The following is a 15,775-nucleotide window of genomic DNA, read 5'->3' as shown; positions in this document are numbered from 1 at the left end:
TCATCGTGGCCACCACTGTGGCTGTCAAGCACACTCAGTTTAACTCCGTGTGCCATGCCAAGAACAATCAGGTTACTGGCAGTGGAGCAGGACAGCCGTCTCGGATACACTGCACATGGCTTGCAGAAGATAAGGCAAACTTTTGGTGGCTTAGACATCATCCATGAGTACTCTTAATGAAGTTTAAAACCGTAGTGACAGAGCAGAAATCTCCAATGTCATCAATCAATATGTTACCAAACCCATCAATGAGGATGAAGACTTAGTAAAATGGAAGGCACTGTTTGAAGAAGTCCCTGAATTATTAACTAAGGATGAGAAGGAATGGTTTGACAAATTTGGTGAAGTTTCTATCAGCTCTGATGCCTTCTTTCCTTTTAGGGATAATATAGACAAAGCTAAAAAAGAATGGTATGGCATATTTTCTGCTATGTCCGGTTCTGCTGCTGACAACGTTGTAACTGAGGCCTGTGATGAACTGGGAATAATCCTTGCTCATACGAGTTTTTGTTTCTTTCATCACTGATTTTATCACACATTACTTTAAGGTCTGCTTATATATGAGTGAAAAATCATGTGGAAAATTTTGAAAATACTTAAAAAAAGAAAACATTAAATCTAAATAAAAAACAAGAAAATGTGGTATATAGATATAATCCTGCCATTGACAACAACATGGGTAGCATTATGTTAAGTGAAACAAGTCAGAGAAACTTTAAGTACTGTATGATCTCACTTACACACAGACTGTAAAAAATGAACAAAAAACCCCACAAAAAAGCAGAGCTCATAGATACAAGAAAACAAACAAGAGGTAAGAGGCTGGCTGAAATGGGTGAAGGTGATCAAAAGGTACAAACTTCTGCTTATAAGATAAGTAAGTCCTGGTGATGTATGTATAGCATGGTGACTATAGCTAATACTGCATTGCATATTTGAAAGTTCCTAAGACAGGAGATCTTCAAAGTCCTCATCATAAGGAAAAAAGTTTGTAAGTATGTGTGATGGATGTTAGTTAAACTTATTAGGGTCATCAATGCAATACACTGAGGCGAGCAAAGTAGGTTTACAATTATTCATATGGAAAGTAATGCAATAATAAATAATTCTGTGTTTTGCATACTCACAACTGTAAACCTACTTTTGCTGACCCCTGTGTACATATATCAGATCATAATGTTATACACCTAAAATTAATACAATGTTATATAACAATAATATCTCAAAAAAACTACATGTTCCTATCAAAAAACAAAACAAATTAAAAATATCAGCATCCTCCAAATTCCTGTTCTACCACCAAATAAAGTCCAAATTCACTGGAGGAAAAAAAAACATCCATTTTCTTTTCTTAAAGATGTTAAGTATGTTAAGGGGCTTTTCAATTTCCCTGTGACTCAGCCTCCATCCTACCTACCTTTCTATTTAACACTCTTACGAATTGGTAACTTACAGTAATTGACTCTAATGTCCAACTTCCCATTGTGCTGGAGATGCTTTTAATAAAGTGATAAATTGTTATTCCACAAACCACAAACTTCTTCATTGTACACAATGTCTCATAATCTTAGCACCCCTTCTGTTCATGACAATTTGACATCATATTCGTGTGTATGAAATGTCCTCTAACACAAGACTCCCCAGACTAATTTTTCCATTGCCCACCTCCCATAACTGCAATGGGCCCCAGAATATAATTATGGGTTTACTTTCTCAGCTTTCTTTATCTTTCTTGAGAGTTCATTGAGAGGGGAAAGAAAAAACAAAACAAAACAAATGAAAAAACCCTCTTCCTGCTGTGCAAGCTACTGTTTATTCCTTTTCTATTCATAAGCTCCAATTCTTTATATATAGGCATTTCCAACAGGACAGTCTCAAAATACATTTTGGAATTTAAAAATCTGGTGCTTGGTTAAACTGTATATGGAAATAAACCCATATATTTTTGCAGAGAGCTGGTGACAGGAGAATTACCATATTGTGTAAACATTTTCCAGTTACCTGACTCTTGTTTGATTTGAATGGTAGGCTTGATACCAGGTGGCAAAGGAGATTGCTGAGGCTGTTGCTGATGAGATACTGAAGAAGACTGAGCCACCTGTTGCTGTGTCTGTTGCTGCACTTGATGTAACTGCTGCTTAGGAGACTGTTGATGCTGTTTAGGAAACTGTGCAAGAATTTGAGTTGGGGCACCCACTAAGCTTTTAGGGGAAGGAAGTCTGGTTGATGCCATTTTGATTGCTGATGTAGATACACCTGTAGAAGAGTGGGGGAAAAGAAAATTCAATAGTAAAACATAATTAAAGTTACTTCTGACTATTGTAGTGGATAATAACAGACTAGGTAAATCAATAAAAGCAGTAATTTATTAAGCACCTAGTAAGTGTCAGATATAACATGTGGTGTTTTACATATTTGATATCTAATCCCCAAACCCTACAAGGAAGGAATCACTGCTCTCACACTCAAAAAAACTGATTTTCCCCTGGTGAAGAGTTAACACAAAAGAGACGAAGTATCATGCAGGATATTCTCACAGATGTCTCAATAAATTTTCTGTTAGAAAATACAGGTTTCTCAATGTAATATAAAAACAAAACAAAGTATGTTTTGAATCTTCTAATACTTTTTTTCAGAAATTACTTTTCAGGTTCTAGTGGGCCAATTTAAACATGGCATGAAATAAAGTAATTCACAATGAAACATTTATTTTTTGAACAATTTAGTATAGCAAAGTAGCTTTTCTGTATCTCATTTCCAATAATCTATAAATTAAAGTTATTTCTTAGGAACTCTAACTGGGCCCCAACTGGTGTAGCTTAGTTGGTGGGGCATTGTCCAGAGAATCGAATGGTCACCGGTTCTATTCCCAGTCGGGCAAACACCTGCGTTGCAGGTTCCATCCACCGGAGCATATGCAAAAGGCAACCAACTGATGTTCTCCTCTCACATCTATGTTCCTTGCCCTCTCTTTCTCCCTCCCTTCCCATCTCTCTAAAGTCAAAAATAAAATAATAAGAATACCCTCTAACTGGTCATTAAATACTGTGAAAAGTTACAAGCAGGCAAAAAACCTGATGAAAAAAGGTTGTAAGACATTTCTTTTCAGTGCAAATCTAATATTAGCAAGCATGAATAATTACAGAGTACCAATAATTCCCACTAAAATCTATGAGTCTGAAAGAAATTCCTCCCTCTCCCAGATTTTTCATCAATAATCTTGTAATTAATTCATCAACAACACGATAGGACTATTTGTAAATGAATTAATATTCCTAACAGAAAGAACCTGGAATATAACTCACCATACTCAACTTGCCAAACACTGCTGAAACAATGAAAAGAAACTGATAAATTAATAGCCTAATTATCAAGTACTTAGGCTATTTCACACCCTTCTCCACCACGCCCTCACCATTATAGCACTGTATATCTGTAATAACACTATATTATAGGAAAGTTTTTAAATAACATCACATCCTTGAGTAAAATGTTTCTGGAGAATGATAAAGATGGAGAGGAAACCTTGAAAAGTCATTCTGACTCTCTGGGCCTCAGTTTCCCCATTTGTGGAATTTTCCTTGCACTGTAAGTCTTAACAGTTGCTGTGTGGATCAGGTGAAATCACGGAATGAGAAATACTTGAAAGTAGACAAAAGGTGTAGTCACATTTTTGTCTACTAAATTGGGGGGCTTACTCAATTACTTACACATGATCCTACCTTGCCCACTTACAACCCCTACTAAATACTAGTTTTGGCGACGTATGTGCTATATTACTTAATTAGGCTGAACTGGGTTATCTCTGGAGTCCCTTTAGGTACCAACACTTTGTGACTCAGTAAGCATAAAGTGTTATACAAGTAAAAGTTATGATTTTTAAACTATATAAAAGCTTTAACCTTTATATTGCATACCTAATGAACTCTCATATTAAAGTAAATTGTGTACATGAGTAACTCCCTAAATGAACTACGTTCTCCATATACTTCTGTACACAATAAGTGTCTGATGTAAAAGTAGGGGACTTCTGGTGAAGATGGAGGCGTAGGTGAACATGCCTCACCTTCTTGCACAACTACAGCAAAAATTACAACTAGACTACAAAAAAGTATAACCCAGAATCATCAGAAAATCGAGCTGTATGGAAGTCTAGCAACCAAGGAATTAAAGAAACCACATTCATCCAGACAGGTAGAAGGGACAGAGACGCACAGGAAGGTGCTGAAGATGGAGAGGCATGAAGACACAGAGATGCAGAATGGGCAGTCCCACATCTACATGTGGTGGATAAAAATCGGAAGGGATACCTCGGGAGTGAAGGATCTCAGCCCCACACCAGACCACCAAGGCCAGGGTTCCAGAGCCAGGAAAATAAGTCCCCATAACTTCTGGCTGTAAAAACTAGTGAAGTTTGAGGCAGCAAAAGAAACTGCAGGGTTATCAGGAGTCTCTTTTTAAAGTACCCACAACAGACTTAGGACTTACACAGACTCACTCAGGGATTCAGCACCAGGGCAACAGTTGGAAGGGCAAAAGTGGAATACCAGGAAAAACTGAAGTGCCTGGCATCAGGGTGAATGACTAAAGACAGCTTCCTCCCAGGCAAAACTCAAGAGGCCAGGCGGCAGCATTGTCACCTTGCCGAGCCCTCCCCCACACAGAACTACAGAGTAGGGACACAGGTTGCCCAGACCTTGCAATTACCTGAGGCTCTGCCCCACACAACTTACAGGAGGGCTTTTCTACAATAGGCCATGCTACTGAGTCAGGGAGGCAAAGCAGCTCAACCTAATACACAGAAACAAACACAGGGAGGCTGTTGAAATGAGGAGACACAGAAATATGGCCCGATTAAAAGAAAAGAACAAACCCCAGAAAAAGAGCTAAACAAAATGGAGATAAGCCTATCAGATGCAGAGTTCAAAACACTGGTGATGAGGATGCTCAAGGAATTCACTGGGTACCTCAAGAGCATAAAAAAGACCCAGGCAGAAATGAAGGTTACATTAAGTGAGATAAAGAAAAATCTACAAGGAACCAATAGTAGAGGGGATGAAGCCAAGAATCAAACCAACAATTTGGAACATAAGGAAGAAAAAAAAATTCAATCAGAACAGCAAGAAAGAAAAGAATAAAAAAAAAATGAGGATAGTATAAGGAGCCTCTGGGACATCTTCACACATACCAACCTCTGAATCATAGGGATGTCAGAAGGAGAAGATGAACAGCAAGAAATCGCGAACTTATCTGAAAAAATAATGAATGAAAACTTCCCTAATTTGGTGAAGGAAATAGACATGCAAGTCCAGGAAGCACAGAGTCCCAAACAAGATGGACATAAAGAGGACCACACCAAGACACATCATAATTAAAATGCCAAAAGTTAAAGATAAAGAGAGAATCTTAAAAGCTGCAAGAGAAAAGCAGTTAGTTACCTACAGAGGAGTTCCCATAAGATTATCAGATGATTTCTCAAAATACATTTTGCAGGCTAGAAGGGATTGGCAAGGAGTATTCAAGGTAATGAAAAGCAAGGACCTACATAACCTAGATTATTCTATCCAGCAAAGCTATCACTTAGAATTGAAGGGCAGATAAAATGCTTCCCAGACAAGAAAAACCTACAGGAGTTCATCATTACCAAGCCATTATTATATGAAATGTTAAAAGGAATTAGGTAAGAAAAAGAAAATCAAAACTATGAACATTAAAATGGCAATAAATTCACAATTATCTACAGTTGAATCTAAAAAACAGACTAAGCAAACAAACAGAACAGAAACAGAACCATAGATATGGAAATCATTTGCAGGGTTATCAGCTGGGAGGAGGAGGGTCAGGGAAAAGGTGCAGGGATTAAGAAGTACAAATTGATAGGTACAAAATAGATAGGGGGATGTTAACAACAGTATAGAAAATGGAGTAGCCAAAGAACGTATATGCATGACCCACGGAAATGAACTAATGGGGGGATTGCCTGAGGGAATGGGGCTGCTGGGTGAAGGAAGGGCAAAGGGGGAAAAATTGGGAAAACTATAATAGCATAATCAATAAAATATATATAAAAAATTAAAAAAATAAAAGCAGTCAGGATGATTTTAGAATTAAAGAACTGTATTCAAATCATGCCTTCAGCACATAAACACATACTATCTGTGTGATCTGAAGGCCCAAAGATTGTATGTTACTATTAATACCTCTGAGGCAACTATTATAGTCCATATTTGGAGGAATTACACACAGTTCAGGCTACAGTTTAATACTGAATAAATATAAAATACTTAGTTTAAACATCGTTCTAGAGAAAGAATGATGCCCAGAAAATATCAAAAAACAAAGTCACGTAAATAAAGGGAAAAGAATATACATGACTCTAAGGATACTACCTCTGTTTTGTCTTACACCCATAGAATTAAAAAAAAAAAACCAAGATATTAAACTGACTGGTTAAATGGCATGTCATACATTTTTTAAAAATCCTAGATTATTATATTCCTCTGTTTTTTGGTAAACAGGAAGAACAAGGACTTAGTGGAAAACATACTAGCAAAATGTTCCAAGATGATACAGTTTTTAGAGCTAAAATATGTCATTCAGCAAAAACTCTTCCGAAAATTTCCAACCTTTTCATTTGGTAATCCTGCTCTTGAGAGCTGGTTCGAGCAAAATAGAGGGTCAACTAAATTCATAAAGATGTTCACTAGAGTTAAAGTTATAATATCAAAACCTGGAAATACTCTATACAGCCAACATTCAGGGAATAATTTAATAAATTATGTTATAGTAATAGATTTAATTAAATAGCTCTAAAAATAATTAGGATAACTATAGAAAAATAGAATAATATTAATGAAGCAATGTTACATGAAGAAAGTATAATACCAAATGGAATAGAGATTTTTTATTCCAAGTAAATAAAAATGTTATTCACATGAGTAAAAGAGCACAATATATAAAATGAAAAGTGCTATTCTGATACAGTGGTGGAATGACTGGTGGGCTTTTGTCCTCTATTGTTCCCTAATATTATTTATTCCACTAATATTTTCCGGTTGTAAAAATCCTGGATGCTAAGGACCAAATTTGAACTGACAGGGTTGCGGGATTTCAAAAGGACAAGATTTCACGAAATAGAAATGGAAAACAGAAACTGCTTTCAGGGCCAAAGTACAGTGAAGAGAACAGGAGTATTAGTGAGTATTATACAATTGAGGACATGTTAATTAGGTTGAAGTGGGGTCAAGGAGGAAAAATAAAATGTCAGCCTAAGACTGTCACAGTATAGGTATACCTTGTTTTACCAAGTTTTGCTTTACTGCACTTGGCAAATACAGCATTTCTTACAAATTGAAAGTCTATGGGAACCCTGTATTAAGGAAGTCTACCGATGCCATTTTTCCAAAAGCATTTGCTTACTTCATGTCTCTGTGTCACATTTCGGTAATCTCACAATATTTCAAACTTTTTCTTTATTACTATATTTGTCATGGTGATCTATGATAAGCAATCTTTGATGTTACTAGTAATGCACCAATTAACAATGAAGATACATTTCTGAGAAATGTGTCGTTAAGTGATGTTGGCCTATGTAAACATTAGAGTGCACTTATACGGACCAGGATGGTACAGCCTACTACATACCCCAGCTATGTGGTACAGCCCACTGCTCCTAGGCTACAAGCCTTTAGACTATGTTACTATACAAAAACAACACAGGATTAAATCAAGCACAAAAGAAAGTGATGTAATCAAGAGACACAATAAGCACTAGATGTATGAGGCTGCTGTCGGTGTAAGACAGCATAGTGTTTACTGTAAACTTTTTTGTTTATAAGCAGAAAGTGTATACTCTAACAATAAAAAGTATATTATATTTAATACAGGAATACTTCATTTTATTGCACTTCACAGATGTTGGTGTTTTAGAAACTGAAGGCAAGACCCTCCACCAGCAAAAAGGTTGTGACTTGATAAAGGCTCAGATGATGGTTAGCATTTTTTAGCAATCAAGTATTTTTTAATTAAGGTATGCACATTGTTTTCTTACACAGAATGCTTTTGGCACACTTAATAGACTACAGTATAGCATAAACATAACTTTTATGTGCACAGGGAAAGCAAAAAAAGTCATGTGACTTGCTTTATTGTGATATTCACCTTATTGTGGTGGTCAGGAACAGAACCTGCAGTATCTCTGATGTATGCCTGTATTGGGTAAATAACTCATGAAGCCTACAACAAACATGAGAAAAAGAATGAAAGAAGATTTCTCTCACCAAGGTAAGAGAAAAGACAATGGCAACAGGATTTATCTGAGCAACAGGTAGAATAAAAAGTATAAAGGTCACAGTAATCAACTCCAGTAACAAACAATAACCTATTCTTTAATTAATGAGGAACATTATCAGATTGACTGTTGCAGTATCCCAGTGCAAGTATCCCTTATAGTATCCTAACACTACATCACAATGCCTGTGTCACTCAACTCACTTCACATCACCATGTAGGCACTGTATTGGCTCATATCCTCACAAGAATGGTGAGTGGAGTACAATAAGATATTTTGAGAGACAGACTACATTCGGATAGATTTTGTTACAGTATATTGTTAAAACTGTTCTATCTTATCAGTTATTGGTTGTTACTCTCACAGTGGCTAATTTATTAATTAAACTTTATCATAGGTATGGATGTAGGAAAAAAACAGTGTATATAGAGTTCTGTACTATCCACAATTTCAAACATCCACTGCAGGTCTTGGAAAGTATTCCCCAAGAAAAAGGGGGGGGGGCTACTGTAATGCGTTACCTTTTATCTAAGACTAAGAGGATTTATAATATATGCATATTTGCTTACATGTTAGAAAATGGAAGGATAAATACAAAACTAATTAAAGGAAAAAGGGTTACCTCAGGGAAGGGCAAATGGTATAAGAATTATAAATCAAAGGGAGACTTCTCAGAACACATCTTGTTGCGGATTAAACTTTGGAACTATAAAATACTTTGAAACTCTACAAATATTTTATGTAATTACAAATAAAATTAAGTCAAAAATATTTATTTTTTTAAAATATTTTATTTACTTACTTTTAGAGAGGGGGGAGGGGAGGGAGAAAGAGAAGGAGAGAAACATGTGAGACATACATTGATCCATTGCCTCCCACATGCCCTGAACTGAGGACCTGGCTTGCAACCTAGGCATGTGCCCTGACCAGAAATTGAACCAGTGACCTTTTGATTCGCAGGCTGGCACTCAATCCACTGAGCCACACCAGCCAGGGCAAGGCAAAAAATTTTAAACTGCAACCCGTAAAAACTAAAACAAAACAAAGTGAAACAAATTAACTTAATTGTATACTGAATTAGAGTTTAACCACAGATTATACTCCAAATAATTTTCAAGTGACTATAAAATAGTTTAGTAATTCAACCACATATCCTTAATGAGAATACCTTAAGAGCCAAAAAGAACCATAATAAAAATCTTAAAATTCTATTCAGTAATCATATTGTTACTTATCATATTGGTTTTGTTATTCTGAAACTATTACTATAGGATAAGACAAATACATAATTGTATTAATAATTAGGAACCAGGGTTTTCAGTAAAAGAGGAGAAAAAGATACAATTACACAAATAGAAAAACTCATAATTCTAAATTAGAATTGCCAATATCATGATGCATCTTCTCCTTAAAAAGAAAAAAAAAAAAAGGATTCTAGCCCTGGCTAGGTGGCTCAGTTGGCTGGAACATTATCCTGTTCACCAGAAGGTTGACAGTTCAGTCCCTGGTCAGGGTACATACCGGAGGCAACCAATCGATGTTTCTCACATCTATGTTTCTCTCTCTCCCTTCCACTCTGTCTAAAACCAATGAACATAACCTTGGGTGAGGATGAAAAAAAATTTAAAAAAATTAAAAAAAGGATTCCAAGTCTAGCTCCGTCCACAGAAGAGATCTGGAAACAATGACCATCCCCACGGTGCCTAGACTGTAGTGTCCAAACACCATTTCTCTCTAAGAAACCAGGGCTCCTTGAAGAAATGTCTAATTCCAAATTTGGGGCAGAAAATGTATAAGACAAACCTATCTTGTCATACCACAAAACAAGGAAGCTACTAAGGACTAATTTGGTTGTGTCAAAGAATTGAGAAGCCAATTTGAAGAGGCATCCACTGAAAAGGATAGGACTATTTGGACACCAAAGAATATCTGCAATGGTTGACATAAAAATTCTTAATGACATGGGGAATAAAAATCTCACTGATCATTGAACCAATTCATTCTCTGTAAACATTTAAATAAAAGAAAATATAGGAAGAGCAGGTATTTGTCCTGTTTTTCTTCTAAGAATTGCACCTAAGAGTAACCAATGACAAAAGAAAGTTCTTCTCTAATGATTCCCACTAATAAATAAAGAAAATAAAGATAAAACTCATTTTGTAACTACCAATAAAATAATGATCTACGCAAAGATTGTCAATAGCTATTAAAACATTTGGTAAAATGTTTACCTACTGATCAATATCAGTATCATTAAAAAACAAACAAACCAGACATCATGTGCCTTCTAAAGTAATATAACAGGAAGTACACAATACTACTTACAAAATGTTCATAGCCCCATCTCCAAAAATAATTAGACTTGAATCTGATCAAGCTTCCTTTTTTAACTACCACTGGAAATACATGGAGAAGGAGAACTTGTTAAACCACAGCCAGGGCATAAAAATCAGCAAAAATCCAGACTATGAGAAACTCTCGGGAAAAGTAACTAATTTCTTAAGTAAACTGCAGAAGAAATTTTAAAAAAGAACAGGGAAGAGATCATTAATTTTAAAAAGGCGTAACCGTATCAGTCAATGCAATGTGTGAACTTTATTTGAATCCTAATTCAAAAAGGATTTTTATGACATAACCAAAGAAATTTAGATGCCCCTACAATAACCAGAGATAGATACATCAGCTCTAAAACAGCCTGTCTTTAATCTTCAACAAAAGCAGACACTGAATGTACTTGTCCCGCAGGTACCCACCCAGAGGCTGCTACAGAAGCCCTGGAGTCAGAATCACAGCTACAGCCTGTACATTACCACTTCCACTAAACTTTCCCTTTTTAAAAAGATGCCTTAATTTTTCAGCACTACTAATTTCTAAATTAAATATCTCAGACAGAAACTCAAAATAATCATAGTTTCCTTGAGTACCTACAGTCACTTTTACATCTCTCATGCTCTACTGAATTCCAGTGAGTTTATGAGAAATCTGAGACATTTTATTCAGTCCCCCTATAACTACTTAAGGCTCAAAGAGATACAGGATGCCAGAAGCAAAGAAGAAAATAGGGAAGTCATAAGTTCCCGAGAGCTTCAGAGGGTACCTGGAAAAAAATTAAGAATGAAAAGCAGAAGCATGGAATATTCATTTCATTTAAAGATATTTCATTGGTAACTAAGAAGAATACCCCTTTTATCTCAAATAATTTGTAAAAACAGTAAACTTTCTAATATAGTTACACTTCAGCAAACTGTGTAATGAGGACTGACTGGAAGAGAAAAACAACTGTCAGTGAATGATAGTTTTGATATAAGGATCAGTCAGCTGGGGCTACAAGTGGCCTTTCCTTCTCTCACCTTCAAATTTTGAAATGATGAATTTAGATCATGTTTGCAACCAGTATTTTGAACAGACTTTCTGTATAAAAATTATTTATATTTTTAATAATACTATATTATAGTTTACTGCTGCACAAATAGAAAAGTTGGAATGGTTTTTTAAAAAAATTAGTAAGGTAACAAAAAAAATTTCAAGCCTGCTATTTCCTTCTACTGATTGAGACATTAAATAGGTATTAGAGTCAGAAAATAATGACAGATACTCACAAGTTCTACCATTAGGGCTATAGAAAAGGAATATTGACCACATTTATGTAACCTCTTCCTTACTAACACAGTTATATAGAATGCACTAAACATGACTAAGACAATTATAAAAGACATTATTTCCCTATTCAACTGCATGCATTTGCTACTAGTTCATAAATTAGGATATTTCCAAGTCTCAGCCTATCTTGAGCTATATATTGTTCAAGTAAAATTCAATGAAAACTAATATTAAGTACTATTCTATACTGCTTCTATTCTCTCTTTGGTATGAATTCTGTATAATAAATATTTCTCTCTGATTCCCATCTTAAGATTTACCAGCACCGTAAAAAAATTTCTAACAATCTGCTATTTGCCTTTCATCTGGGAGGAACACAAAAATATAGAAGATAGCTAAACATTTAAGCCAACAGAAAACTGTGGTTTCCACATATCCTTTCCTCTACTATAAACAAGCAAGTGTCCTTCAGTTCAGCCTCAGTTCCTCTCAATACCTCCCATGACCCACCCAAAGTGAAAAATTTAGGAGACTGAAAAAAAGGCAAACAGTGGATCCTTGAAATCATCCACTTCCCCAACTTCTTGTCATTGGATAACTTACTTTGAAGAGGTTATATACTTAATGTCTGTTCTAGAGAACCTATAGTAAAATAATTATTAGTTCTTTATTCAAAAATTCTACTATATTAGAGATAATTTGTACACACCTTTGAAATTTGTTGTGACAAGATTTAATCTACATTTTGGGAATGTTAATTGCCTATGTGACTAGATAATATGCATGTGAACAAAAAATAGTGGAGTAAGCATATTAATATAAAAAACCTGAGTAACCCACTATCTTGACATTCTCAAACTGGGAGAGGGAGAGCAGTAATCTGTGATGAAACAGGAAGGGGCTTCAGACTCAAAGCAGAAAAATAAACCCATCAAGTTTTCCTCAAAATTCTCATATAACACAGGGACAGAATTACAGGTTGAATCACCACTCACCTTGTGCTACTGTTGACATGACCACAGATGGTGTGGAAGATACCACAGCTGTTACTGCAACTGTATTAGGAACAGGTGATGGTGTAGAACTGCTGCTGCCACTGCTGCTACTACTGACCAGAGAGGACTGTGAAGCACTTATAACCACCGGTGGCTTCTGGGTTGTGGAAGCAATTACTGATGTTGGTACAAGCTTAGTGACTGCAGCATAGTTATGGGATTTGGAGAGAATGTTGGGCACGAAGGTTGAACTTGGTGATGTGGTCACTATAATAACCTAAGAAAGGAAAAGTAAGTTATTTTCATATACCTACTATGCTATTTTATCTAGACTCAGTTACATATAATTCAAAAATAACTTACAAAACACAAAGCATGAAGAAACAATTCAACAAATATACTACTAAAAGTATTTAAATAGAAAATTTTTACCAATCAAATACTTTAAAAGACAATATTCAATGCTGCTCATGACACAGGATTTTAATATACTGCTAAGGAAATACATATTGACACAATCTTTCTAAAAAGTAATTTAAATAGTCATTCATTTATAAATATTTGTTGAGCATCTACTACGTGCCAGGCATGATTGTAGATGCCGTGGAATGAAGAAGACAAAGTATGTACTTTCATGAAACTACATTCTAGTGAGGGAGAGTAACAATAAACAAAAAAGTAAACACATGTCCTATTATAAGAGACAATAAAGCAGGGTAGGACATAAAAGATACCAGGAGTGCTTTATGCCTTTTTATAAAGTATTTAATGAAGATCTCTCTGATAAGGTAACATATGAGCAGAAACTAGAAGTAAGCAACCAAAGGGTGTGAACCATGGGGCCACCTAGAGGAAGAGCATCCAATGGCACAGGGAACAGTAAACACAAGGGCCCTGAGGCAGAAGCAAGGTCGGTACATTCAAGAAACTTAAAAGACTAATAAATGGAATTGGAATTTATTAAGAAGAAAGCAATAGAAGACAGATTCAGAGAAGTAATGGAAGACTAGATGATGGAAGAACATGTGGATGGTATATTCCCTTAATCTGATATGATGAAAATGACACTTTATATCTGTGGTCTTCCTTTTGAAAATCCATAACCTTTGTCTAATCATGAGAAAAATATTAGACAAATTCCAATAGTGGAACATCTACAAAATACTTGAATAGTAATCATCAAAACTGTCAAGGTCATCAAACATTAAAGAAAGCCTGAGAAACTTTCATAGCCCAAAAGAGCTTAAGAACACATGGTAAGTAAAGGTAACATGGTATCCTGTAACAGAAAATGACAATAGGTTAAATAATTTTTTAAAAAATCTGAATAAACCATGGACTTCAGTTAATATCAATGCATCAATATTGGTTTGTTAATTGTAACAAATGTACTGTACTAATATAAAATGTTAAAAATAATGGAAACAGTGCAAAGTATATGAGAGCTCTCTGTACTATTCTCAAGTTTTCTCTTAACCTAAAACTGTTCAAAAAATAAAGCATTTTTAAAAAGAAAACATTAACCTAGCCCTGACTGGTGTGGTTCATCCTATACAGTGAAAGGTCACCGGTCCGATTCTCAGCCAGGGCACTCTGGGCCAGCTCACCGGGGTTGGGGCATATGAAAGGCAACCAATCAATTATTCTCTCACACGTCGATGTTTCTCTCACTCTCCTTCTCCCTCCCTTCCCTTCTCTCTATAAATACATAAATACATAAATAAATAAATAGCATTACACTGTCAGTATAGTAGAGCAGAGACAGTAGAAACATAGAAACAGGAAACAAATAAGGAGGTTCCTGCAATAAACAAAGCAGAGATGATAGTAACCAAAGTGTTTGTGGTAGAAGTAGTGAAAAGTTAACAGATTCTGAATATATTTAAAGATAAAACCAACAGGATTTGTTCATAGGGTGATACAGAAAACAGAGAAAAGATAAAGGGCAGAAAAGTAATTTCAAATGTAGCCAGTATGGCTAAAAAATTATAAGTGATATAAGTATAAAGCATTTCAAAGAGAAGAAGATGGAGCTAAGATCCTAAGCTGGGAATTAGGTCAATGTATTTGAAAACAGAAAGCAAGCCAGTGTAGCAAAACCATCCACACAGGACAAGAAGGGAGTGGAAAAGTAAGCAGAGGCCATAACAAATTTGTAAGCCAGAGTAAAGAATTTAAATTTTATACTAAATGGAAATCATGGGATGCTTTTAAGTAGGGAAACAAAAATACCTGATTTTTTTTATTTTAAAAGATCACTCTAGCAGCTATGTGGTAAGAGGCAAGAGTGGAAGCTGTGAAACTAGTAAACAAGCTATTGCAGCAGCCCTGGCAACGACAGAGGCTGCTTGGACTAAGGTGTCAGTGGAACTAAAGAGACGTGAGAAGTGTGAGATTATTTTGAGACACAGGGTCAATAGGATTTGCTGTATGGTACTGGCAGGGTTAATGAAAAGACTAAAGATTAGCTCCTAGAGCTAATATGCATTAACTTATTTAAATCTCCCAAAAATCCTATGACACAGATACTATTATTATCCCTATCTTACAGTTAGGAACACAAAAATCATTTACAAATGTGTAGTCTCACAGTTTTATTTGGGGTGAGTATAATGGTGGTATAGTGATACCCAAAACAGAATAGTGTCTTTTTCCTCTTTCACCAAAATTTCTTGTACCGAAGGCATAAAATTGTTTTGAAAACTTCAAAGGATTTAAGGGAGGAATTCTTTTTCATTTTTATATCAGTCTTGAAGAAGGCCAGAAGTTAAATCAGTCAAATTACTGAGTATGTCTTTAATCAGTACTTCCATCTCAAAGAAGTTTTGACTATATTTTTATTACATATATTTCAAATATAACAGAAAATTAGTACATATCCTTTACTTTA

The 15,775-nt window shown here is 35.4% G+C and overlaps 1 protein-coding gene across 4 annotated transcripts in view; it reads right to left on the bottom strand.

Moving 5' to 3' along the window:
• Window positions 1-15,775, bottom strand: part of EMSY (EMSY transcriptional repressor, BRCA2 interacting) — an 80,662-nt gene that overhangs the window by 41,577 nt on the left and 23,310 nt on the right. For all 4 annotated transcript variants that reach the window (XM_054576297.1, XM_054576298.1, XM_054576299.1 and 1 more), the window contains exons 9-10: window positions 12,886-13,162; window positions 2,002-2,256 (exon numbers count right to left, since the gene is read on the bottom strand). In XM_054576297.1, coding sequence (XP_054432272.1) covers window positions 2,002-2,256; window positions 12,886-13,162 — 532 coding nt within the window. The remainder of the gene's footprint in view (window positions 1-2,001; window positions 2,257-12,885; window positions 13,163-15,775) is intronic.

This window comes from Pteronotus mesoamericanus, unplaced genomic scaffold (assembly GCF_021234165.1).
Source record: "Pteronotus mesoamericanus isolate MK-2021 breed Mesoamerican mustached bat unplaced genomic scaffold, CSHL_Meso_final contig_33, whole genome shotgun sequence".
In the NCBI taxonomy this organism is placed as follows: domain Eukaryota; kingdom Metazoa; phylum Chordata; class Mammalia; order Chiroptera; family Mormoopidae; genus Pteronotus; species Pteronotus mesoamericanus.
Note: the sequence above shows the minus strand (reverse complement) of the source record. Positions and strands in the feature narration are given on the sequence as shown.